At 34.3% G+C, this 26,889-nt stretch overlaps 1 protein-coding gene across 17 annotated transcripts in view; it reads right to left on the bottom strand.

Moving 5' to 3' along the window:
• Positions 1–26,889, bottom strand: part of LOC7460419 (protein LURP-one-related 15) — a 118,723-nt gene that overhangs the window by 42,528 nt on the left and 49,306 nt on the right. For 3 of the 17 annotated variants that reach the window (XM_052447937.1, XM_024587588.2, XM_024587589.2), the window contains exon 1: positions 12,938–13,066. The exons of 3 other annotated variants lie outside the window; for them this stretch is intronic. In XM_052447937.1, the coding sequence (XP_052303897.1) occupies positions 12,938–13,030 (93 nt within the window). In that variant the 5' untranslated portion in view covers positions 13,031–13,066. Of the gene's footprint in view, positions 1–11,076; positions 11,160–12,433; positions 12,659–12,778; positions 13,088–26,889 lie in introns of those variants that run through there. 11 more of the 17 variants (XM_052447935.1, XM_052447936.1, XM_052447941.1 and 8 more) reach the window with 8 other exon arrangements.

Genomic DNA, 26,889 nt, shown 5'->3' with positions numbered 1-26,889 from the left:
TAAATTCAACATTAACAACTATAATTCAACAAATTATTCAATTATTATAGCAATACAACAATAAAATATATTCAATAAATTAAAAAAAAAAGACTTTATGAATGAAATATGCTTACCTTAATAATGTGTTTATTTCAAGGCTTTATCTACATTATAAAAATACACCAAAACAAAAAACATAACAAAAAAAAAAACCTAAAACAAAAAAAAGAAATCCTTAAAGTAAAATGAAATAGAAGAAACACATACCTTTTAATTTGATGAAGATTCAACTAGAGATTACAAGCAAAACAAATAAAAATATTGAAGGAAACGAGAGGAAAAAAAATAAGAAATGAAAGGGGATTAATGGAGCAGATGAAAAAATGAACTGAAGGGGCGGTCGCTGGGATTTATTGCGCAGTTTTACCTACAACAATTAAAAAATATTATTTTAAATTATTCCATCGGGGATGTTTCGAAAATCCGTTCGTAAATTTTGAATTTCGCACCATCGTTTTTAATTACCCTTCATATTTTTTGTAGTCCGTCGGTAATTCCGACGATAACGGGACACAGTCAGAGATGCATTTAATGCACTGCCCTTTGAAATTCGCACAGTCCATCGATGAATTTGTCGGTAATATTGACCCGCCGACAACATACCAATAGACTGAAATCCATCTGCAAATTCATCGATGATTGTGGCATTTGCAGTACTCATTTTTCAACTCTCTGTGAGATGCCGACAGACGGTAATCCGTCTGCAAATTTGTCGTTGATTGTGGCATTTGCAGTACTTATTTTTCAACTCTCTGTGAGATGTCAACGAATGGGAATCCGTCTGCAAGTTTGTCAGTGATTGTGGCATTTGCAGTACTTATTTTTCAACTCTGTGTGAGATGCCGACGGACCTTAGTCCATCGGTATGGACGTCGGTGAGAGTGCATTGTACAAGAAAGATTATATTTGTATTGCCTATTTACCTTCCTGCAAACACTTAAATGATAAACTGTCCATCGCACAAAACAATAACAACAATGCTTAAACAATACATAAACTTATAAAATAAATATTTCGTGTTACAAAATATATCATCCATAATATATATTACATGAAAAAATGTTTTACACAGGGCTTCATTCTGATAGTTAGTCAGAATTTTCTTCTTTTTCGTCGTCAATTGAATAGTCATCACCTTCATCGTAATCTTCAATATAGATATCATCATCTTCATCGACATTTGCTTGTCCACTATAGCTCAAAACAACATTCAACTCCTATGCGTCAACATCAACAAGACTATCATCAAAAACACGAAAATTTGAATTTTCTTCCAAGTCAATTGAAGGAGCAACTCGATATGGTTCAACCAACTCACTAACTTGAAAGACTTCATCTCACACACTTGTGTCTTTGTTCTCATCCTGAACAAGCTCGACACGACCCTTGGATTTCGTTTTTAAAATAAACAACCAATCCACTCTTGATCGATCCTTTCTAAAGAAAGGGATGTATGTGTAATAAACTTGTTGACATTGCTTTGCGAAAACAAAGACATCGTTTACGTTGCAGAGTCTAGCTTTTGAGTTGATTTCAACCAGACCATAGTGCGGATCAACTCTGATTCCTCTGTCAGTCATGTCATACCAATAGCATTTGAATAAAAACACTCTATTCTGCTCGGTATGATATTGCAGTTCGACAACGTCTTCTAATCTACCATAGTAGTTAACTTCTAACTCACTACTAGTCGATCCCTTAACACAAACACCGTTGTTGTATGTCTTTCTTCCATGCTCGTATTCTTTAGTATGGAACACCTATCTATTGACAAAATACCCATTGTAGCACTTAACTTTTCTTTCAGGGCCCAGGCTTAGTGAAGACAATGACTTAGTAGCACTCCTTCCCATTTGATAAACCTTGTATGTAATGTACATCAATGAACAGTAAATGAGAATCTCGTAATGACATGCATACAATAATTTTGCAAGTGTGAATGACTTTGTGATAGTACTTACATGTGTTCTAAACCACGTGGCAAATTATTTATCTTGTAATTGAAAGATCTAGGATTTGGCCAGCTGTGAGTTATTGGACAACAAATATTGTCGATGTTGCCTGCAAGTGATAATGAGTGTATGATATTACAATATATATTTGACAGCATATTATTGACAAAGTTTAATTAGTATTACACATATATATACTTACTGAATAAAAGGTCTCAGCTCATCACAGTTAAATAGAACATAATTGTGTGCTTGTTTGAACTCTATTTTTGACAAATATCTTCCTCTTACGACATTTTTAGGTGTGGGTCGTCCAAGATTGGAGAATATTGACAAGTTCCCCCTAGAAGGCACTTCACCGCCATCATCATGTCGTGGAACGCGATTGATTCGAGTTCTCAGATGAGGTTCGAAATAGTACGAGATAAATGTTGAAATCTCCTCAACAATATAGGCCTCACATATCGAAGTCTAAACATACGCCTTGTTCTTAACCTTTTTCTTGAGATTGAACAAGTACCTGCATTGAATTAATCAAATATTTTCAATTAAGAAAAACAAAGAAAATACTTTTATATAAGAATTACATTGCAACTATAATATCTAACCGTTTGAATGGGTACATCCATCTATACTGGACCGGTCCTTCAACTTTTTACTCAAACGGTAGATGTATGGGGAGATGCTCCATTAAGCCAAAAAATGATGGAGGGAATATCATCTCAAGTTTGCATAGTGTCTCGACGATATTCATTTCAAGCCTCTCAATGTGATCAACATTCAACTTGCTGGAACATATATCTCTAAAGAAATGGCTGATCTCCGTGAGTGCATCCCATATTCCCTTTGGCAACAAATCATGAAAAGCTAATACGAAAAGCTAATGGGATGAGCGTTTGTATAAAAACGTGGCAGTCATGACTCTTCAATCCATATAATCTGTATTCCTTCATATTAACCAGCCTTGATATGTTCGAGACATGTCCATCCGAAAAACACAGACTCTTAAGCCATTTGTAGACTAGTAGTTGTGCGTTTTTCTCTAACACGAAGCTTGCTCTTGGTTTTGCGACCCGTGACTCATCACAAACCAACTCTATATTTTTACGATTACAGAACAAAGCTATATCCAATCTAGCCTTGATGTTGTCCTTTGTCTTACCCTTCACATCCATGACGGTGTTGAAAATGTTCTAAAACATGTTCTTTTCAATGTGCATAACGTCAAGGTTATGGCGGAGCAGATTGGTCTTCCAATAAGGAAGCTCCCAAAAGATACTTCGCTTTACGCAATTATAGGTCAAACCAAAACCAATAAACTTTTGCTTACCTGATTGAAGACCAAACACAATGTCACCGTACTCTGATACAACATCATGCAATTCTTCACCAGAAAGACGCGGGGATGCAACATCCTTTTCAACTCTGCCAACAAAGAAATCTTTTCTGTTCTTTCTATACCTGTGATTATATGGCAAGAAACGATGGTGACAGTAAAAAAAAAAAGCTTTACCTCCATTTGTTAGCGTGAATGCCTTGTTGTTTTCCATGTACTATGGACATGCTAGTTTCTCATGCGTGTTCCAACCAAAAAACATTCCATAAGCTAGAAAATCATTGATAGTCCACATCAAAGCCACCCTCATAAGAAAATTTTGTTTCCTCGATATATCATAAGTCAAAGCTCTGGAGGACCACAACTACACCAACTCATCAATCAACGGTCGAAGACAAACATCTATATTCCAACCCGGGCTACTTAGACCGGGTATGACAGTAGATAAAAACATGAACTCCGGCCTCATACACATTCCCGGTGGCAAGTTTTAAACCGTGAGTATGACCAGCCAACAAGAATAAGGAGTAGCAAATGACCCGAATGAGTTGAATCCGTTTGTACACAACCCAAGACGCACGTTCCTTAATTCAGCTAAAAAGTGAGGATGCATACTGTTAAAGTGTTTCCACGCTTCGCCGTCAGAAGGATGCAACATCACTTCATCAACCACATCATGTGATGGTGTCATGTCATGTGCTCAACAGTACCCTTGGTGACATGAATAATCTCTACAGTCTAGGTGTGATTGGGAAGTATCTAAGTTTTTTATATGCCACTAGAGTCTTTCCCCTACCAGTTCTGGGTTTGTAACGGGAATGCCTGCATGCCATGCACTCGGTCATCTCAACATTTTCAAGGTAGTATAACATGCAGAAGTTAGGGCACATGTCAATTTTCTGGTATCCTAAACCGAGGGGTTTCATCATGGACTTTGCAGCATAGAAGCTCTCTTTCAGCCTGTTCCTTTCAGGTAAAATGCTTCTCGCTCATTCAATAATTTTGTCATACCCGACCTCACTCAACCCGTGATCTGACTTGATGGTGAACACTTGTGTTACGACTAATAATTTACTGTGGTTCGTGTAACCATCTCATAATGGTTCGTCAGAATCTTTCAACAAATAAAAAAACCTAGCTGCATCTGTATTAGGTTCTTCTTCTACAATTGGACATTGACTGACATTACCTTGATTCATTCTCATTACATCCATAACCATATTCCTATAAGGATTAGTGTTGTCATTTGCCGCTTCATGCACATTGCTAGCACTAGAAGTTGACCCAACCACCCTTTGTCCATTCTCCTCTTACTAACAAATACTTCTCCGTGTGCATGCCAACACTGGTAATTCTCCATAAACCCTTTGTGTAGAAGATGCATCATTACAACATCTGGATGCAGATACTTTTTATTTTGACACTTCCTGCATGGACACCTAATACTGCCTCCAGTAAAATTTCTGGGAATAGATGTTGCGAAATTAATAAAACCCTGAACCCCGTTACAATAATCCATCCTCCGCAATCCTTGGGGTGCATCTCGATACATCCATGAACGATCATCCATGACTTCTGTCATAACCCAAATTTTGACCCTTTTATTTTAATTATTATGATAAAAAAAATGAAAAATGATGATGAAAAACAAGTAAAAATGAAATAAATGAAGAATGAATTAAAATTTGGGTTAAGGACAACATGATTGGAAGTTTAAAGATTTAATTAAACTTTTGACTAGTTTAATTAATCAAATCATACTGGATGAGGTCAAAGTTAATTGATCTTAACTGCTTGCGCTTGAAATGAGGAAAGACCATCTTTGTTATTCCTTTCATGTTCTGAAATAAGTACACCCCTTGCGATCCCTTTTTGAGCCTTAATAATTTTTCTTTCTTGAAAAATAAAAATAAAAAATCCCAACTAGGATCACACCCCACACTGGGGGGCAAGAGAAAATTTCAATGAGAAAAGAGAAAAAGCCGTGAGAAAGCCAAAAAGGCATAAAGAGCTCAAGAAACTCAAATGCTAGGGGGCATGCCCAAATCACTAGAAAAAGTGACATCCAAGATAAAGTGAGTATGCTATAGCAAAGCAATAAAAAAGAAGAAGCGGCAAATCAAAGAAGAGCGGCAAAATAAAATATGAATGACGTTAAGAGTGAAACTGTTGATAGTGATCCTTAGTCTTTGAAACCCTGAAACACTCTTTGAGGCTTATGAATCCTTTTCTTTCATAGCCAAAAACCACAGCCTACGTTACGTGCCTGTAGAAGTCCTTTCTAATCAAGCAAGCAGGCAACCTGGAATAATAAACAATGCTCTCAAAATGCAAAGAATACTTTTACATAAGATTATTATTCATGTTGATAAAAATGAATGTTAAAAAAGAGACAAATTTTTTTCTCAAACAAAATCTCGAGCTTTTCTCGAGCCCTTCACTTTGAAAACCTATAAAAATAAAAGGTCATCTCATGATGTATTTTCATTGAAGACCTCATTGCCAAACACAAGAGAAAATAATCTATTTTCCAAGAAAGAAAATAACCAAGGAGTTGCAAGATTTCAAAAGCAAATTGTTTTAGACTCACATCGAAATAATTTTTGTATTCAAAATGCAAGATCAAGATTTCAAGATTTATTCTAGACCCATACTCCTTCACCAAACTAAAAAGGAGATAAATGAGAGAATGACCTCTTAAAACCATTATTTGTCTAAAGTCACTGACATAGCACATTTGGGGGCAATGACTAATACAAGGGGGCAAAATTGGGTTTAGAAGGAGAATTGGTCCCTTCTAGGAAAAAGAGAGGAACATTTCCTACAACAAGACAAGGGGGCATTTCGGTTTACAAAAGACAGCTTGATCCTTTCAGCAAGTGACATTGAATGTTTTTAGCAGTGAAACGAGTAATGAGTGATCCTCTCAAATTATTTGATGAGACAGGAAATCTTTAACAAGCAAGTGGGTCACGATGGGCACCATAAAGGCTGAGTTGTGTAAACAAATCTGGAAATAGACTTACATGGGCTAACTTGAGTGGGCTAGAAGCCAAACGACAAAGATGACCCAAATCAGAGGTAGCAAGTTCTCATTAATCAAACAACAAGAAAATCAAGAAAAATGGGGGGCCTATATTTTAAAACAGGTAAAGATGCATACATATCATCTAAACTTTAAAACATTAGGCAATAAGTTTTGCAGATTTCTGTTGGGATCCATCAAATGAAAGGCCATCTTGAAATGGCCAAGATTGAAATTGCTGGGTAGGCCGCCCATGAGAATTAGGCCACCTGAAAAATCTCTGTATTTTTTCACCACCTTTCATTTTCCATCCAAGGTAGTGCGTTTCCTAACCCTACCTTCCCTTTCGAGAGCGCCTTCAAGCCCTCGCTTTCTACCTTCCTTTTCGAGAGCGCCTTCGAGCCTTTATCTCCTTTCCAGAGCGCCTTCGAGCCTTCATCCCTTTTTGAGTGCGCCTTCGAGCCCTCACCTCTTTTCAAGTGCGCCTTCGAGCCCTTGACCATCCAAGGTAGTGCGTTTCCTAACCCTACCTCCTTTGGAGCGCGCTTTTGAGCCCTCGTTTCCTTTCTAGAACGCCTTTGAGCCCTCGCTTCCTTCCTTTCGCTTTTCGAGCGCGCCTTTGAGCCCTCGCTTCCTTTTCGAGCGTGCTTTTGAGCCCTCGCTTCCTTCCTTTCGAGCACGTCTTTGAGCCCTCGCTTCCTTCTCGAGCGCGCCTTTGAGCCCTCGCTTCCTTTTCAAGAGCGCCTTCGAGCCCTCACATCCTTTTGAGTGCACCTTCGAGCCCTCATTTTCCTTTCTCTTTTTTACTTGGGTAGGTCACCCATCACAATGAGACCCTTTCTTTCTTTTACTTGGGTACGTCACCCATTACAACGAGACCACTTCTATATATAATAAAAAAAACAAAAACAAAAAACAAACAAAAAAGAAAGTGGGTCGTCTTCCAAATGACTTGTTTCTTGATTCCTACATCTCTTTGTAAAAGTCATATGTCAATCTACTGTTTTTGAAGTTTTCAAGACTCTAAAATAGGGCAAAGCAAAAATTCTTTCTATATCTACTTTTCTTTATAAATTTACTACACAAAGCTAAAGGAAAATGAAATTTTCCAATATCTTTGGATCGTAAATATTATAAAGAGGGGGCAACTGTCATAATCCAATTTTTGACCCTTTTATTTTAATTATTATGATAAAAAAAAATGAAAAATGATGATGAAAAACAAGTAAAAATGAAATAAATGAAGAATGAATTAAAATTTGGGTTAAGGACAACATGATTGGAAGTTTAAAGATTTAATTAAACTTTTGACTAGTTTAATTCATGAAATCAAGGGTTTAATTGGAGAATTGATAAGTTTTTAGACTTAATTGAGCTTGAAATTAATTTAATTAATCCAATCAAGGGTTTAATTGGAGAATTGATAAGTTTTTAGACTTAATTGAGCTTGAAATTAATTTAATTAATCCAATCAAGGGTTTAATTGGAGAATTGATAAGTTTTGAGACTTAATTAAGCTTGGAATTAATTTACTCAAGGGTTTAATTGGAGAATTGATACGTTTTGAGACTTAATTAAGCTTGGAATTAATTTAATTAATCCAATCAAGGGTTTAATTGGAGAATCGACAAGTTTTAGACTTAATTGAGCTTGGAATTAACTTATTCAGGGACATAATTGAAGAAATATTAAAGTTTGGGGTCAAAATTGCAAAATTAAAATCCAAGGACTAAATTGAAAATGGCGTGAAAATGTAGGGGGCCAATTACAGTTTAAACCAGGGGCTTAATTACAAGACTTTCAAAACCGCACGGGTCAAAACATAAAATGGCCACCTTTTATCTCCAAATGGCGTTGTTCGAAAGGACGATGTTCATCTTCTTATTCTTTAAACCAGAGACGGTTTTCAATAGTAAAAGCTGAGAAACGTTGCAGCAGTAATCGTCCATTGGCTTCAGTTATGGGCACCTTAATGGTTGTCGACCCTCAGCATACCGCCCATTACCAACTTGCTGCGCTCTATATAAACAGATGAGCACCGAAAAACAGAGGTTTTGGTTAGAGAGAGAGAGAGACGAAAAAAACCGGACAGAAAAGAAACACAAAGAAACCAGAGGAACTCTCAGGTTTATCTCCAGAACTCCCATACCAGAAATAAATTTACCCTCACCAATACCGACCTAAGAAAAACGAGAGAGGAAACAGGCCGAGAGAGAGTAGAGAGGGTTTGAAAAACAGAGCACAAGCAAAAACAATTCACATACGAGAGAAGAAGAAACAGAGGGCAGGAAAGCAGAGGTAGAAGGAGGAATTCCAGTTTCCTAACACTCCGGCGAAGCAGCCTGCAGCAAGGTAAGCTTTCTCTTTCTCTTCGTTTTTTTCGAAAACTTCAGTGCATTTAGCACTGTGCGAAGGTAATTAATTACCTTCCCACAGTGCCATGAACGCATGAAGCTAGTTCATGCGTGCTTTGGCCCAGCCGGGTCATTGGCTTGGGCCAGTGACCAGGCCGGGCTGGCTGGGTCTAGCCCAGCCCATGTGGGCTAAGCTAGGCCCAACCCCAAAAAATAAAATAATAAATAAAAAAAGAAAAAAAAGAAAAAGAAAAAAAATAAAAAATGTGTATGCATGAATAAAAATAATATAAATTTATTGGTTTATTCACTAACGCCAGAGTCAGGAATAAAAATACTGGTTTAAATTTATAATATTTTTTCATTGTATTTTATTTTTATTCAGCTAGAAAAATAAAAAATATGTGCATGCATAAAAAAATAAAATTTATTTTATTGGTTTATTCACTGACGCCAGAGTCAGGAATAAAAATACTAATTTTTTTTTTGTTTTTACTTAGCTACATAAAAAAATAAAAAATATGTGAATGCGTAATAAAATGAATTTATTTTATTTGTTTATTCACTAGCGTTAGAGTCGGGAATAAAAAATATTGATCTAAATGTATTTTATAGCTACGTAATATTTACTAACGCTAGAGTTGGAATTATCTGTAGTTGAATATTCACTGGCGCCAAAGTCAGAAATATTATAAGCAAATTATCATAGCATAAACTAATAAACGTTTAGCAATTTAAGACAAAATCAACAATGCAGTCTGCCTCAGGCAGAATGTTTAAGTGGTGATAATATCTTCTCTTTTGCGTAATCAGTCCCGAACCATAGGATCTCTGTTGACCAGTTAGGGTTCCTAGTGACCATAATACTAGGTGGCGACTCCTTAAATAAGACATTTTTCCCTAAAAGAATTAGATGCCAGAAATCTATTCTTTCCCGGTAGAAATTTTAGGGCCGCCGCGATGTTGGGTGCAACAACTTCTATCGAACCTCTATAAAATTATGATGACAACATGTATTCATTAATTATGTTAGGTAAATAAATTTGCAAAAATATTGGTTTATCTCGAGATTATCCAACAAACCAATAACAACTTCTCATAAATATTAAATATTCATTATCAATTATCAACGTCCATACAAATTAATACATATAAATTTACGGAAATTACAACTCCGCAATACCATTGATAAAAATTAAAACGGACCCGTTAAACAAGCTATTAATTATTTCAAAACAACATATGTAATTCAGTAATTCAATAAAGTTTCAACAATTTACAAACAAATACAATTTTACAAAATCTAAAACAAACCATAACAAGTAAAAATTATACATTCATATACTACAAGTTTGTTTGAGAAATAACAATAAAACATGTACATATACTAACAAAATACATATACTAAAAAAAAACAATAAAATTGACATTTAAATGTTAAAATTTAAAAAGATAGAATTACTTACAAAAACTAATAAAATCGGTCAGTAAATCAGAACACGGATGCTGTGACCACAAAATTTCAAGAAATATGACTTATTGTGCTGAGAAGAGGGAGAATTGTTTTTATTGTTTGGGAGGGGTGCTGGTTGTTTGTGGTAGGGGAGAGTTGTGATGGGGAAAAAGAAGGAGAAATAGGGGAGGAGAGGGTCGGCAGAGTGGGCATATATTAACTTTTGCCGACGGACTTACCGAGGGAATTATTCCGTCTGTGAGTCCGTCGGCTATTCTAACGGTAAACAAGGCACATCATTGTATGGAGATTTCGGTTTGAATCCCTCGATGATTCCGTCGGCATTTTAAACGGTGAATCGATCACGTCACCGTACGGAGCTGACGTTTTGAATCCCTCGATGATTCCGTCGGTAAAATCACCCACAAAAACCTTCACGTCAGCGAACCACCCTTTTTTTTAATTCTGAATATTTCGTCCGTCATTTCGTTGGTAAATACTGACCAAATGTGTCCGTCTGTAAATACCGGCAGAATGACGGACGGAAAAAATTCCATCGGTAATTGTGTCCTCAAATTACCGACAGAAGTATGCCGTCGGTAATGCCGTTGATATTAAGCGAATTTCTGGTAGTGAAATCCATCGATAAAACTGTTAATGGCCGCATCCCCATAATCATCCGCATTGATCTCGTCGAGAATCACCACCTGGTGAGCCACTATGAAGGCATAATCAACATTAGGCATAATCGCGAGAGTGTGTCTTCCATGCACCTGCGTTCACATAATAAGAAAAATACTGGCATGAGATATTAATTATGAAGCAACTTTCTTGATTAAAACAATAATCGGTTTTAATGTAAATGATGTAATGAAATCTGGGACCGGAATTTCTACGACAGCCTCAGCCACAGACATGTAGTTCTACATGAGAAGATGATGTTGGTTAAATTTATTCAATATTGACATATTTCATAAATAAGTTTTGTTAATGTTACCTGTGCAAGCATGGTATTGGAATCTCCAAGAAGTATATTAATATTGAACATAATTTATGAACAAGTAATTAATGTAAGTTTATTCAGGCACATAGGAAGGACAACATTTCAATGTAAGTTTGTTTTGGTTTTAGTTTTTTTTTTTTTATACTTATAACATAATTTATGAACAAGTAATTAATATTTTATTATTTTTATTTATTTTTAGGTTCACAAACATTGAGACCGTCCGAGTAATAACATCATTGATGGAGATTCTATTATTTCAATGGAGCCAGCTTTCCAAACATCCTGATTGAAGACCTTATATCGATACATGGTTTCGAAGATTACAGGTAGGTGTCAACTTCTAATTACCAGCTTATCTTTAATAAATTATTTTTATAATTTTATATCTCGTACTATTTTTATTTTAAATAAATTACTTATACACAACACAAGTTCGAGTGGGATAGCGCGCATGACAATGTTGCGAAGAAGGTGTGAGAGAATCACGCGGCATATAGGTAACATCGAAAATAATATAATTTTTTGTTTTAAAATTTAATTTGTCACTATGGAAGTAGGTTGCATGATTTTTGGTATGACATACAAAAAAAGCCAAAAAATATGCGAGAAATAACGGTGTACAAGGTTGAATGACGTGATGGTTTGGAGGGATTTCAAACCACCATACATCCCGAGGGATATATGGCCACAATATATTGAGCACGTGACGTTTGAGCGGTTCACATGACGCTTACAGTCTAGTGCCGACAACCAGAACCGACAAATTCATGATTTGGTGACCACGCACACCGGCAACTCTGTCTCGTGCAGCTCCAACTATCTAAATGCCGACAAACAGTTTCTGTTGGTGACTTTGACCTATGGAGTGTGTTTTTTACGCCTACGAACCAAGTCCTTCGATAACACCGTTAAGAACGTTAAGGCCAGTAATGGCCGCGTCCCCATGATCATCCGCATTGTTCCCGTTGAGAATCACCACCACAAGAGCCACTATGAAGGCATAATCAACATTAGGCATAATCGCGAGAGTGTGTCTTCCATGCACTTGCGTTCACATAATAAGAAAAATAGTACTGGCATGAGATATTATGAAGAAAACTTTCTTGATTAAAACAATAATTGGTTTTAAAGTAAATGATTTAATGAAATCTGGGGTATTTCTACGACAGCTTCAGCCACAGACATATAGTTCTATATGAGAAGATGATGTTGGTTAAATTTATTCAATATTGATATATTTCAGAAATAAGTTTTGTTAATGTTACTTGTGCAAGCATGGTATTGGAATCTCCAAGAAGTATAGAGCAGGAACTCTCGCTGTTGCCTTCTTTGACCTTGAAATCAGGGACCTCTCCTTTGTTATTACCCAAGAATACGTCTAACTCAGTCTTGAATTGGAACAGCTTTGATTTCTTGGCTGTGAAAATCAAATCACTCTGCTCCTTGCTTTCTCCTCTAAAAGCCTCCCACCTCCCATGCATGGTCCTTATCTGGAGAAAATGATAAATTAAACACGCGGTAAGAAATTGATATCGGATTGACTCTTATCGTTGTTGTGATGGTTAGATTGAAAAAGAAGAGAACAAAAGACAAAGAGCAATTAAACATACCTTATGCCTGAGATTGACAAGGGTGTTTCCGGCTGCATCTTTCAGAAAACGACGACGTAGGCTTAATAGTTTACTCTTGACCTGGAAGATGAGGGTGCCATTAATGTCAGACACCTTAAAATCACTGTTGACGCCGAGGTCAACAGGGTACTGTGCCAGGTACTGTGGCCCTATTACCACCACTGGATGCTCCACCGGCGGGTATGTTCTCATAGCTGGAATGGGGTTGCCTGGTGCTTGCCCAGTAGCCATAATCACAGAAACAAAATATTACTCGAAGAAATAAACAGAAAGAAAAATAGCTAAATTTCTACATTAAGCAAGTCTTGATGATGGTTATAGTAGTTTTTGGGAGGAATAGTGGACGTATTTTATAGTGCCAATTAACTGATATTCTAAAAGTCGCGGGGAAAGTAGTGGAGCTTTCCCCACGCAACATGCTTTTTTTTTTTTATTATTATTATTTTGTTTTGTGTTTTTTGTTTGTTCATTATTTTTGTTTTGTATTTTTTTTTGTTTTTTTCCTTTTTTTTCCCACATTTGTTTTGGTTTTTTTTTTTCCATTTTTTTGGGTTTTACATTTTTCCCCCCAAGATTGTCTTCTTTTATTTTTTGTTTTCTCTATTCTTTTTTGTTTTTGTTTTTTTTTCAAAATTATCTTTGTCAATTTTTTTTAATATTGAATTGGTTAAAAATTTAGTTCTGTAGTTTTTTTTCTTTAAAACATTATGGATTATTACAATATTTCCCTACATGGCTTTTTTTTTATGAATTTTTTTCTTCTTTTTTTTTTCAAAATGATTTTTGTCGATTTTACTTCGTAGTTTTTTTCTTTAAAACATTGTGGATTGTTATAATATTTCCCCACATAGTTTTTGTTTTGCTACAGTGTTTTCCCACATGTTTTTTTTCCAAAATTATCTTTATCGAATTTGTTTTTTAATATTGAGTCAGTTGAAAATTTAGCTTTGTAGTTTTTTTTCTTTAAAACACTGTCGATTGCTACATTGTTTCCCCACATGGTTTTTTTTTATTATGATTTTTTTGTTTTTCTTCCAGAATTGTCTTTGTCGATTTTATTTTTTTCATATTGAGTTGGTTGAGAATTTAGCTTCGTGGTTTTCTTTTTTAAAACACTGTGGATTGCTACAATGTTCCCCCACATGATTTTTTTCAAAATTGTCTTTATCAAGTTTATTGTTTTTAATATTGAGCTAGTTGAGAATTACAACTGTAGATTTCTTCATGAAATACTATAGATTGCTACAGTGTTTCCCTGCATAGTTTTTTTCCTTTCGTTTTTTTTTTGTTATGATTTTTTTCAAAATTTTCTTTGTTCATTTTATTTTTTAAATATTAATCTAGTTAAAAATTTAATTTTGTAGTTTTTTCCTTGAAAATATTATGTATTGCAACAGTTTTTCTCCATATAATTTTTTTTATATAAATTTACGATAACACACAAATATACCACAAGCCCGTGGCATTACTTTGCAGGCCATCTAGTTAGCCTATGTGGCAGAGCATCTTTTGCATTTCATAATATGAGCTATGAATATAAAATATAAACATATATCCACTTGTCACCTCCCCCCACTTCCCCGGCGTGGGAAAGTACTGTAGAGTTTCCCACCCTACATGTTTTTTTTTTTTATTTCTTCTTTTTTTGTTATTTTCCTTTTTTTCCCCCACATTTGTTTTGGTTTTTTTTTCTCTTTTTTTGGGCTTTACATATTTTTTTTCCCAAAATTGTCTTCTTTTATTTTTTGTTTTTTTATTCTTTTTGTTTTTGTGTTTTTTTTTTCAAAATTATCTTTGTCAATTTTTTTTAATATTGAACTGTTTGAAAATTTAGTTCTGTAGTTTTTTTCTTTAAAACATTATGAATTACTACAATGTTTCCCTACATAGCTTTTTTTCTTTCTTTTCTATGAATTTTTTTTTTAAAATGGCCTTTGTCGATTTTGCTTCGTAGTGTTTTTCTTTAAAACACTGTTGATTGTTACAATGTTTCCCCACATGATTTTTGTTTTGTTACAGTGTTTCCCCACATGTTTTTTTTCTAAAATTATCTTTGTCGAATTGTTTTTTTAATATTGAGCTGGTTGAGAATTCAGTTTTAACTTTCCCCACAAGTTTTTTTTCATTTTTTTCCAAAATTGTCTTCTTCTTTTTTTAATTTTTTTGTGTTTTTTTTTGAGAATTTTTTTTGTTGATTTTATTTTTTTAATATGGAGCTGGTTAAAAATTTAGCTTTGTTGTTTTTTTTTTAAAACACTGTTGATTGCTACAATGTCAACAATGTTTCCCCACATAGTTTTTTTTTTTTTAATTTTCTTATGATTGTTTTTGCTTTTTTTTCTAGAATTGTTTTTATCGATTTTATTTTTTTCATATTGAGCTGGTAGAGAATTTAGATTCGTAGTTTTTTTCTTTAAAACATTCTGGATTGCTACAATGTTCCCCCACATGATTTTTTTTATGATTTTTTTCAAAATTGTCTTTATCGAGTTTATTATTTTTAATATTGAGCTGGTTGAGAATTACAACTGTATATTTCCTCATGAAACACTATAGATTGCTACAGTGTTTTTGTGCATGGTTTTTTTTTCCTTTCGTTTTTTTTGTTATGATTTTTTCTAAAATTTTATTTGTTCATTTTATTTTTTAAATATTAATCTTGTTAAGAATTTAGCTTTGTAGTTTTTTCCTTGAAAACATTGTGGATTACAACAGTTTTTCTTCATATAATTTTTTTCCCCACAAATCCACGATAACACACAAACATGTCACAAGCCCACAACATCGCGCTGACATGACATCTAGGTAGCCTATATGGCATGTCGTGTCTTTAAATAAAAAAATACAGTCAACAATGGCAACACAATTTAATTTATTCGTAAATGATGCAACTTGGAGCATCTTTTGCATTTCATAATGTTAGCTATGAATATAAAATATAACCATATATATCTTTCGCATTTCATAATGTTAGCTATGAATATAAAATATAACCATATATATCTTTTGCATTTCATAATGTTAGCTATGAATATAAAAAATGGTGAACCGTGTCTCATCTGTAAATCATTTCGAGAAGCAAATCAACAATGGCAACACTGTTTTATTCGTAAATAAGGCAACTTGGAGCAACTTTTGCATTTCAAAACGGTGAACCGTGTCTCATCTGATCCCTTTTCCGTTTCACCACTTGGATAAAGAAAGACAATGACAGTAAATTGCAAACCGTGTCTGATCCACTTCCAGTTGCAGTGGACAGCTTCCCGTTGCAATATTGTGTTAATTAATTATTAAGCTATCCCTTTTCCATGTTGACCTGACCAAGGAGATGGGTTTTTCTATTTAGCAGCCAATGTCTCTAGTTCCAAACAAGGCAACCGACCTATTTACTTTCAAAATAATTAATATTAAAAACGTCACTCAAACACAAAAAAAACTATTCATTGGTATAGTAACATTAAGATTTTGCTCTTTAAAGAAAAATGAGGTGACTTGATGTTAGGGGATAATACAGTCATTTCCATCGGTTGACTAGTCATTAAAGAATTGTAAGGGGTGTATGTGTCTTTTTGCTTTTTAAAAATAATAAAATGATTAATTTACCCTCAAAGTAAAAAAAATTTAAAACTATTAACAAAAAATATTTTTGTTTATTTTTTTAGAACACATTAAAAAGATAGTTTTGCCCTTTCAATCATAAACAAATAAGGCATGTGTGCAGAGGCAATTTCATCCCTTTACATAGTTTTTTTTTTTTAATTCCAGATTAGTAGAGGGCATTTTAATCTTTTAATATTGAATTAATGATTTTTTAATTAAAAAAAATACTTGCACATGCTTACACCGCGCCAATACATGAGAGACAGCTACATATATTTCCTCTTGATATGGCACTTGACAGCGAAGACAAACAATTTGTCACTCATGGTCGTCACTAAAAAGTAAAGGTCAGTTTTTTTTTTTAATTTCAATTTTAATTCATATTTTTTTTATTTTTAATTTTTATTCTTAATCTTTTTATAAAAGTTTTGTTTATCTTTAATTTATTTCTTCGATTACAATTCTCTTATCTATTAGCATGTAATACTTCAGGAAGATCCGTTGGATTCAAGGGTTAAAAACTAAATTTATTAGGTAGATTACAATGCTAATTAAACGATTTAAGGGTTAAAGTGAAAAAACTTACAAGTTGAGGGACTGTTGTTTCGTTCTATTTAACTTTAAAGCCCGTGTATTAATATGAATTCCTTGTTAACAAGTCTCTCTTTTCCTATTTACAAAGTTGTCTCTCTAAAAAATAATAATAAAAATAAAGATTTCATTTTAAAATAATTAAGCTATTATTGAGTTTTTCATCCCTGAAAATTAGATGATCCAATTCATTTATCCTCTTGCAAATAAATACTCCAAACAAATTTTACTTGAAGTTATTCAACTAAGTTTATTGAATGATCATTTATTCCAAAATATCTATTAGTTTTAAAGTTCGATCAGAATTCAAAATTAACACATTATAAAACTTAAAACAAAATAATGTATTTTACTCGCAAACATTTTTACATTAAGGAAAACCAATAAAATATGCATTGCATTTAATTTTACAATGAAAGAGCAATTAAAGAACTTCACTCATAATAAAACAAAAACAAAATTATATTCAGTCTTTGCCATTGCGATCTGCATTAATTGAAGAACCACTACAACAGTTGTATTTTATGTGTTTGGAATTGTGGTAGAGGTAGCGATTTAAAGTATTTCTCACTTAGAAATACATCAAAATAAAATTTTTTTATTTTTAAAAAATTATTTTTGATATCAGCACATTAAAACAATCTGAAAATATTAAAAAAATTTCATTTTAAGCAAAAACAAAAATTCACATTTTAAGAGAACACGGTTTGCACCCACTACCAGAACTTCGGGTAAAACCAACGGAATTATCGACGAAATAATTATGTCGGTAATAATTACCGACAGATTCTATTCAGTCTGTACTTCTGTCGCTCTAAACTGACGAAATTATGTTGTCGGTATATACCGACCGAATTACAGATGGAACATATAGAATTTTTTTTAAAAAAGCAGTATGATGACGTGGAAATTTTTGCAGGCGATTTTACCGACGGAATGACCGAGGGATTTAAATCGGGATCTTCATACAGTGACGTGACCCATTCACTGTCAGAATTACCGACGGATTACAAACGGATATACCGACAGAATGTGTCCGTCGGTGATTCCATTGGTAAAAGCTAATATATCACCACGTTGTCGACCCTTTCCTCCCCTGTTTCTCCATCTTCTTCCCCATCCCAACTCTCCCCTCCCAAACTGCAAACAACCACCCCCACAAAAAAAAAAAAAATATCCCCCTCTTCTTAACACAAGTCATCTTCTTATACTTTTATGGTCACAACATTCGTGTTCTGATTTATTATGGATTTTATCATTTTTTGTAAGTAAATCTATCTTTTTTAATTTTAACATTTAAATGTCAAGTTTATAATTTTTTATTGTTTTTTTTAGTATATGTATTTTATTAGTGTCTGTACATGTTTTATTGTTATTTCTTAAGCAAACTTGTAGTATGAATGTATAATTTTGTAGTTGTTATGGTTTGTTTTAGATTTTGCAAAATTGTATTTGTTTGTAAATTGTTGAAACTTTGTTGAATTACCGAATTAGATGTGTTATGATGAAACAAATAATAGTTGTTTAATAGGTTCATTTTAATTTTTACCAATTGTATTGCGGAGTTGTAATTTCCGTAAATTTATATGTATAAATTTGTGGATGTTGATAATTGATAATGAATATTTAAAAGAAGTCTTTTTTTAGTTTGTTAGATAATGTCGAGGCAAACCAATATTTTTGCAAATTTATTTACTTAACATAGTTAATTAATACATGTTGTCATCATAATTTTATAGAGGTTCGATAGAAGTCATGAATGATCGTTCATGGATGTATCGAGACTCAACCCAAGGATTGCAAAGGATGAATTATTGTAATGGGGTTCAGGGTTTTATTAATTCGCAACATCTATTCCAAGAAATTTTACTGGAGGCGGTATTAGGTGTCAATGCAGGAAGTATAAAACTAAAAAATATCTGCATCCAGATGTTGTAGCAATGCATCTTCTAAACAAATGGTTCATAGAGGATTACATGTGTTGGTATGCACACGGAGAACTATTTGTTCCTAATGAGAGCATGGTAGAAAGGGTGGTTGGGTCAACTTCTAGTGCTAACAACGTGCATGGTGTTGTAAATGAGAACAGTAATCCTTACAGGAATATGGTTATGGATGCAATGAGAATGAATCAAGATAATGTCAGTCAATGTCCAATCATAGAAGAAGAACCTAATGCAGATGCAACATGGTTTTTTTGATATGTTGAAAAATTCTACGAACCATTATGGGATGTTTTAGGAACCACAGTAAATTATTAGTTGTAGCACAGGTGTTCACCATCAAGTCAGATCACGGGTTGAGTGGGGCCGGTTATGACAAAATTATTGAATGGGCAAGAAGCATTTTACCTGAAGGGAACAAGCTGAAAGAGAACTTCTATGCTGCTAAGTCTATGATGAAACTCCTCGGTTTAGGATACTAGAAAATTGACATGTGCCCTAACTTTTGTATGATTTACTACCTTGAAAATGCTGAGCTGACCGAGTGCATGACATGTGGGCATTCCCGTTACAAACCCAGAACTAGCATGAGAAAGACTTTCATAACATATAAAAAACTTAGATACTTCCAATCACACCTAGATTGCAGAGGTTATTCATGTCAATAAGGACTGCTGAGCACATGACATGACACCAATCACATAATACGGTTGATGGAGTGATGGTGCATCCTTTTGATGGTGAAGCATGGAAACACTTTAGCAATGTGCATCCTCATTTTTCAGCTGAATCAAGGAAGGTGCGTTTTAGGTTATGTACAGACGGATTCAACCTATTCCGGTCATTTACTGCTCCTTATTCTTGTTGGACAATCATACTTATGGTTTATAACTTGCCACCAGGGATGTGTATGAGGCTGGAGTTCATGTTTTTTTATCTATGGTCATACCAGGTCAGAGCAGTCCAGGCTGAAATATAGATGTTTGTCTTCGACCGTTGATTGATGAGTTGACGCAGTTGTGATCCTTTAGAGCTTTGACTTATGATATATCGAGGAAACAAAATTTTGTTATGAGGACGGCTTTGATGTGGACTATCAATGATTTCTCAGCTTATGGAATGGTTTCTGGTTAGAGCAAGCATGAAAAACTAGCATATCAATACTGCATGGAAAACGACAAGGCATTTACACTAACAAACAGAGGTAAAGCTTTTTTTTTTACTGCCACCGTTGTTTCTTGCCAACGAATCACAGGTACAGAAAGAACATAAATGATTTCTTTGTTAGCAGAGTTGAAATGCACAACTACTAGTCTACAAATGGCTTAAGAGTCTGCGTTTTCCCGATGGACATGCCTCGAACATATCAAGGTTGGTTAATATGGAGGAATGCAGATTGAATGGAATGAAGAGTTATGACTGCCATGTGTTTATGCAAACACTCATACCATTAGCTTATCGTGATTTGTTGCAAAAAGGGATATGAGATGTACTCACGGAGATTAGTCATTTTTTTAGAGATATATGCTCCAGCAAGTTGAATGTTGATCACATTGAGAGGCTTGAAACGAATATCATCGAGACAATATGCAAACTTGAGATGATATTCCCTCCATCATTTTTTGACTCGATGAAGCATCTACCAATAAATTTATCGTATGAGGCAAAATTTGAAGGACCGGTCCAGTATAGATGTATGTATCCATTCGAGAGGTTAGATATTACAGTTTCAATGTAATTCATAATTAAAAGTATTTTCATTTTTTTTCTTAATTGGAATTTTTCGTTTAATTCCATGCAGGTACTTATTCAATCTTAAGAAAAAAAAGGTTAAGAATATGACGCATGTTGAGGCATCGATATGTGATGCCTATATTACTGACGAGATCTCAACATTTATCTCATACTATTTTGAATCTTATTTGAGAACGAGAATCAACCGCATTCCATGACATGATGATGGTGGTTAAGTGCCTTTTAGTTGGAAGTTGTCAATATTCTCCAATCCTGGACAACCCACACCTGAAGATGTTAAAGGGGGAAGATATTTGTCTGAAATAGAGTTCAGACAAACACACAATTATGTTCTATTTAACTATGATGAGCTGAGACCTTTTATTCAGTAAGTATATGTACTACTTAAACTTTGTCAAGGATGTACTATTTATATATTATAATATCATAAACTCATATAATTTGGAGCAACCTTGTAGGCAACATCGACAATATTTACTGTCTAATAACTCACAGCTGACCGAATCCCAAATCTTTCAATTACAAGATAAACAATTTGCCACGTGGTTCAGAACACATGTAAGTACTACCACAAACTCATTATCTCTTGCAAGGTTGCTACTAGTCTACAAATGGCTTCAGAGTCTGCGTTTTCCCGATGGACATGCCTTGAACATATCAAGGTTGGTTAATATGGAGGAATGCATAATTCTCATTTATTGATTATTGTTGTACTTGATATACTAAGGTTTATCAAATGGAAGAGAGTGTTACTATTTCATTGTCTTTACTAAGCCTGGGCCTTAAAAGAAAATTTAAGTGCTATAACATGTATTTTGTCAATGGATATGTGTTTCAAACTGAAGAATACAAGTATGGAAAAAAAAACATACAACAACGATGTTTGTGTTAAGGGATCGACTTGTAGTGAGTTTGAAGTTGACTACTATGGTAAATTAGAAGAGGTCGTTGAATTGCAATATCATAGTGAGCAGAATATAGTGTTTTTATTTAAATGCTATTGGTATGACACCACTGATAAAGAAATCAGAGTAGATCCTTACTATGGTCTGGTTAAAATCAACTCAAAAGCTAGACTCCGCAACATAAACGATGTCTTTGTTTTCACAAAGTAATGCCAACAAGTTTATTACACATACACCCCTTCCTTTAGAAAGGACCGATCAAGAGTTGTTTGGTTATCCATTTTAAAAACAAAACCCAGGGGTCGTGTCGAGGTTGTTCAGAATGAGAACGAAGACACAAGTGTGAGAGATGAAGTCTTTCAAGTTAGTGAGTTGGTTGAACCATATCGAGTTGTTCCTTTGATTGACTTAGAAGAAAATTCAAATTTTCATGTTTTCGATGATAGTCTTGTTGATGTTGACGCAGAGGAGTTGAATGTTGTTCTGAGCTCTAGCGAACAAGCAAATATCGATGAAGATGATGATGATATCCACATTGAAGAGTGCAATGGAGCTGATGACGATTCAATTGACGACGAAGAAGAAGAAAATTCTAACTAACTTTTAGAACACGAAAGTGTAAAGCATTTTTTGTAATGTAATATTATGGATGATATTTTATTACATGAAATATTTATTTTATAATTGTTCACTGTTGTTATTGTGCTGTGCTGGAAGTTTGCAATTTAAGCGTTTGCAAGAGGATAAATAGGCAATACAAACATAATCTGTTATGCACAGTGCGCCATCACCGATGTCCATACAGATGGATACTGTCTGTCAATATTTTATAGAGAGTTACTGTATTTGCCACAATCATCGTCGTCCATACAGACGAACAAAGTCCGTCGGTATTTTATAGATAGTTGCAAAATATTTAATGCATTTGCCACAATCGCCGACGTCCATATAGAAGAAACAAAGTCCGTCGGTAGTTTACCGAGCGTTGCAAAATATTTACTACATTTGCCACAATCACCAACGTCTATACAAATGGATACCTTCCTTCGGTATGTTACAAAGGCGTGACTGTTAGAGTTCTATGTTGGTACAATTGACACATACCGACGGACTCACTAACGGACTGTGAAAATTCCAAAGCGCGGGCATTAATGGCTCTCTCACCGCATGTATATACCGACAGACTATGAAAATTCTTGAGGGTCATTTAAAAATTTTAGTGCGAAATTCAAAATTTACCGATGTACATTTGAAAATTCACCGACAGAATAATTAAAAATAGTATTATTTAAATATGTCATCGATAAAAATGCAATATAAATCCCAGCGACCGCCCTTTCAGTTTATTTTTCCTCTTCTTCGTTTCTTCAGCTTTCAATCTCTAAATCTCTCTATTTTTTTTTATCCTTTCATCTCTATTTGTGGTTGTATTTTCATCTTCAACAAATTAAAAGGTATGTATTGTGGTTCAATATATGTAATGATTTTATTTTTTTATATTTTATATGTTTTATTAACAATATATTTTTGTTTTGTTTTTTTGTATTGTGTGTAGATAAAGTCTAGAAATAAACACACTATTAATGTAAGCATTTTTCATTCCTAAAGCCTATAGTTTTTTTTAAAAAAAATTTGTTGCCTATTTTATTGTTTTTGCTGCCATAATAATTGATTATCTTGTTGAATTTTAATTGTTATTCTTGAATTTACCTTGTAAATAGTAATTGAAAATATAGGATTAAATTTAATTATTTTATCTCAATTTTACTCTATTATTACTTGATATGTGCTTGATTATTTCCATTAATTTTAATTATTATTGATGAATTTCTATAGATGTTAGTTGAATATATAAAATTAAATGTTATTTTTTTGCTTTATTTTATTGCTAAATTTGTATAGATGTTAGGTTATATATAAGATTTTTCAATGGAGTCAATTGGTTTGTGGCTTTTGTCAATATTTGCAGGTTTGAAAACTTTGGGTAGTCTCCAGTATATGGAAGGTGCTGCCGAATTTGTTTTAAATAATCGAATTTAATTATGTAATTATTTGTATAAATTTGTGTAAATGCGTAAAATAAAATCAACAACACGTCGTCAGCATATGGTTGCAGCTAGTTCTTCTAGCAGCGATTATGACTTATCCTTAGGTGGCGATCAAAAAGAGGCAGCTGCGCCTACTCGCGATGCTACCTATTCCAGCGCAGAAGCGATGTGCCTTCACAGCGCAGAGGCGATGTGCCTTCACAGCGGGGTCAATTCACCCGCAAGTACCAGGCACATTGGAAGGACGACTTTTCAATGTAAGTTTGTTTTGGTTTTAGTTTTTTTTTATACTTGTAACATAATTTATGAACAACTAATTAATATTTTATTATTTTTATTTATTTTCAGGTTCACAAACATTGAGACCGCCCGAGTAATAACATCGGCGTTTAAATCATTGATGGAGATTCCATTATTTCAATGGAGTCAGCTTTCCAAACATCCTGATTGGAGACCTTATATCGATGCATGGTTTTGAAGATTTCAGGTAGGTGTTAACTTCTAATTTCCAACTTATTTTTAACAAATTATTTTATAATTTTATATCTCGTACTATTTTTATTTTAAATAAATTATTTATACACAACACAAGTTCGAGTAGGATAGCGCGCATGATAATGTTGCGAAGAGGGTGTGGGAGAATCATGCGGCAACTAGGTAACATAAAAAACAATACAATTTTTTGTTTTATAATTTTTTGTTTTAAAATTTAATTTGTCATTATGGTAGTAGGTTGCGTGATTTTTTGTATGACACACAAAAAAGCCAAAAAATATGCGAGAGATAACGATCTACAAGGCTGAAATGACGTGGTGGTTTGGAGGGATTTCAATCCACCATACATCCTGGGGGATATATGATCGCAATATATTGAGCACGTGACATCTGAGCGGTTCACACGACGCTTACAGTCTGATGCCGACCGGTGCTGACAACTAGAACCGGCAAATTTATGGTTTGGTGACCACGCACACCAGCGACTCCATTTCGTTCAGTGCACATGCGAAGCAGATGATAAGATTAATTTAAATGAAATATATCGTTAATTAATTTGTTGCTACTTATAAATATATTTAACTTGTAACATATTTTTTCTTACACGCTACGTCTCTTGGACATGAGCCGAGCCCAATGGAGCCGTTTATAGAGATGCATATGCGAAGTGAAGACTGCCAAAAGGGGGTGCAACAATTCGTGGACAATCAAGCTCAACACTTCGTGGTATGTTCGTTCAATCATTTTATTTTGTAAGTTATTATTTTCTTGAATTGAATATGATGATTTCTTTTTAATTTTCAGGAGACCTATAATTGCTGATTGAGAGAGAGATATGAGGATGATCCTTCGACCCATCCGGATTTCAATCCAGATTTGTGGATGGAGGTAGGATCGTCTGAGGGACTCGATAAAAATCGGGTGTGCGGGCTCTCCAACACTACGGCTGAGAACTTGCGGGCGGCCCGTAGTGTCTCAACCGTTGGGAGCTGCTAGTTAGTATCAAGCTCCCAGTCTAAGGAGTTCATGGCCTTGAAACAACAATACGAGTGACTCTCGATGGATTATGAACAACTCCGCCAAATGGTCATGGACATTAGATCACAGATGAGGGATACATGTGCGCTTCGTTTTTGGCCGTGTGGTCCCGAGAACAACCAACCTCCTCCTCCAGCTCCGCTATTGTTCTAGTTTAATTTATTTTTTTGGAAACACATTAAATTTGTAATGAATATTTGGATGAATATTATTTAACTTTATTTTTATATTTTTAATGTTTCATACAATTTTATTTGCATAATTGGTTTTTTTTTGCTATTAATAAATATAATTTATTCTAAATAAATTTTTTAATTTTTTTAAATCACAACCGATGAATTTCCAGACTTACATAGTCCGTTGGTATTTTACGGAGAGTTAAAACATATTTACTGCATATGCCACTATCACCAACATCTATACCGACGGCCAAAGACCGCCGGTATTTCATAGAGAGTTGTAAAATATTTACTGTCTATGCCACATTCACCGACATAACTTTTTCATTGGTGAGTTACCGCAGGAAATACAGATGGAATTATTCTACCGGTATATTTAAAGACAGAGTGTGCGTCTTACACCGACGGAACATTTCAATTGATAAAAGTATCAAATATTGTAGTGACCGCGTCCCCATAATCTTTTCCTCTCGCATACGCATTGATGTAGTTGAGAATCACCACCACAAGAGCCACTAAAAGCCTCCTTGCTATCTTGGTTGTGAAAAGCAAGTCTTTCTCCTCCTTGCTTTCTCCTCTAAAAGCCTCCCACCTCCCATGCATGGTCCTTATCCGGAGAAAATGATAAATTAAACAGGCGGTAAGAAATTGATATCGGATTGACTCTTATCGTTGTTGTGATGGTTAGATTGAAAAAGAAGAGAACAAATGACAGAGAGCAATTAAACATACCTTATGCCTGAGATTGACAAGGGTGTTACCGGCTGCATCTTTCAGAAAACGACAATCATGGGGGCTTAATAGTTTACTTTTGACCTGGAAGATGAGGATGCCATTAATGTCAGACACCTTAAAATCACTGTTGACGGCGAGTTCAACAGGGTACTGTGGGCCTATTACCACTGTTAAATAATATTTATGTAGTATTTATTTACTAAGGGTAGAATAGTACTTTCAGTTTAACCTATATATACTTTATTTGTATTTAGGTTAAGCCTAAGCACTCATAATATACAGTTTATTCAGAATTCTAGCCTCCTTTTTGTGTTTGATCTTAATTATTTTAACATGGTATCAGAACTGGTTTTATGGGACGAGGCTTAATCCCGAACACAACTTCGGGGTTTGGGGCAGAGCCCAAAAATTTTTTGGAGTGAGATTTTGTCTTCCGCTTCTGCAAAATTTGATATTTCGTCAGTTTCTGCAATTATTTTGGTATTTTGTCTTCCCTTCAACTTTTGCAATTCGGTATTTGCGTTCATTTTTTGCAAATTTGTTTTGTGTTTTGGAGTAATCGTATAATTTTGAGAAGATATCTGTTCAGTTTCTGCAATCTCTGTTCAGTTTCTGCAATTTGGTATTTTGTTTTCCGCTGCTTTTGCATTCTGGTTCTCTGTGATTGTTGATATTGGAGCTTTTAATGCGAAATTTTCTGAAGGGTAAGAAGATGTGGAGGTATGTTAGTGGAACTTATATGATACCTAAGAATATTGAGGAGGGGGATGTTGTTTTGATAGATACATAGGAAGCAAATAA

Source organism: Populus trichocarpa, chromosome 16, assembly GCF_000002775.5.
Source record: "Populus trichocarpa isolate Nisqually-1 chromosome 16, P.trichocarpa_v4.1, whole genome shotgun sequence".
NCBI lineage: Eukaryota > Viridiplantae > Streptophyta > Magnoliopsida > Malpighiales > Salicaceae > Populus > Populus trichocarpa.
The sequence above is the reverse complement of the archived record's forward strand: the minus strand, read 5'-3'. Positions and strand labels throughout refer to the sequence as shown.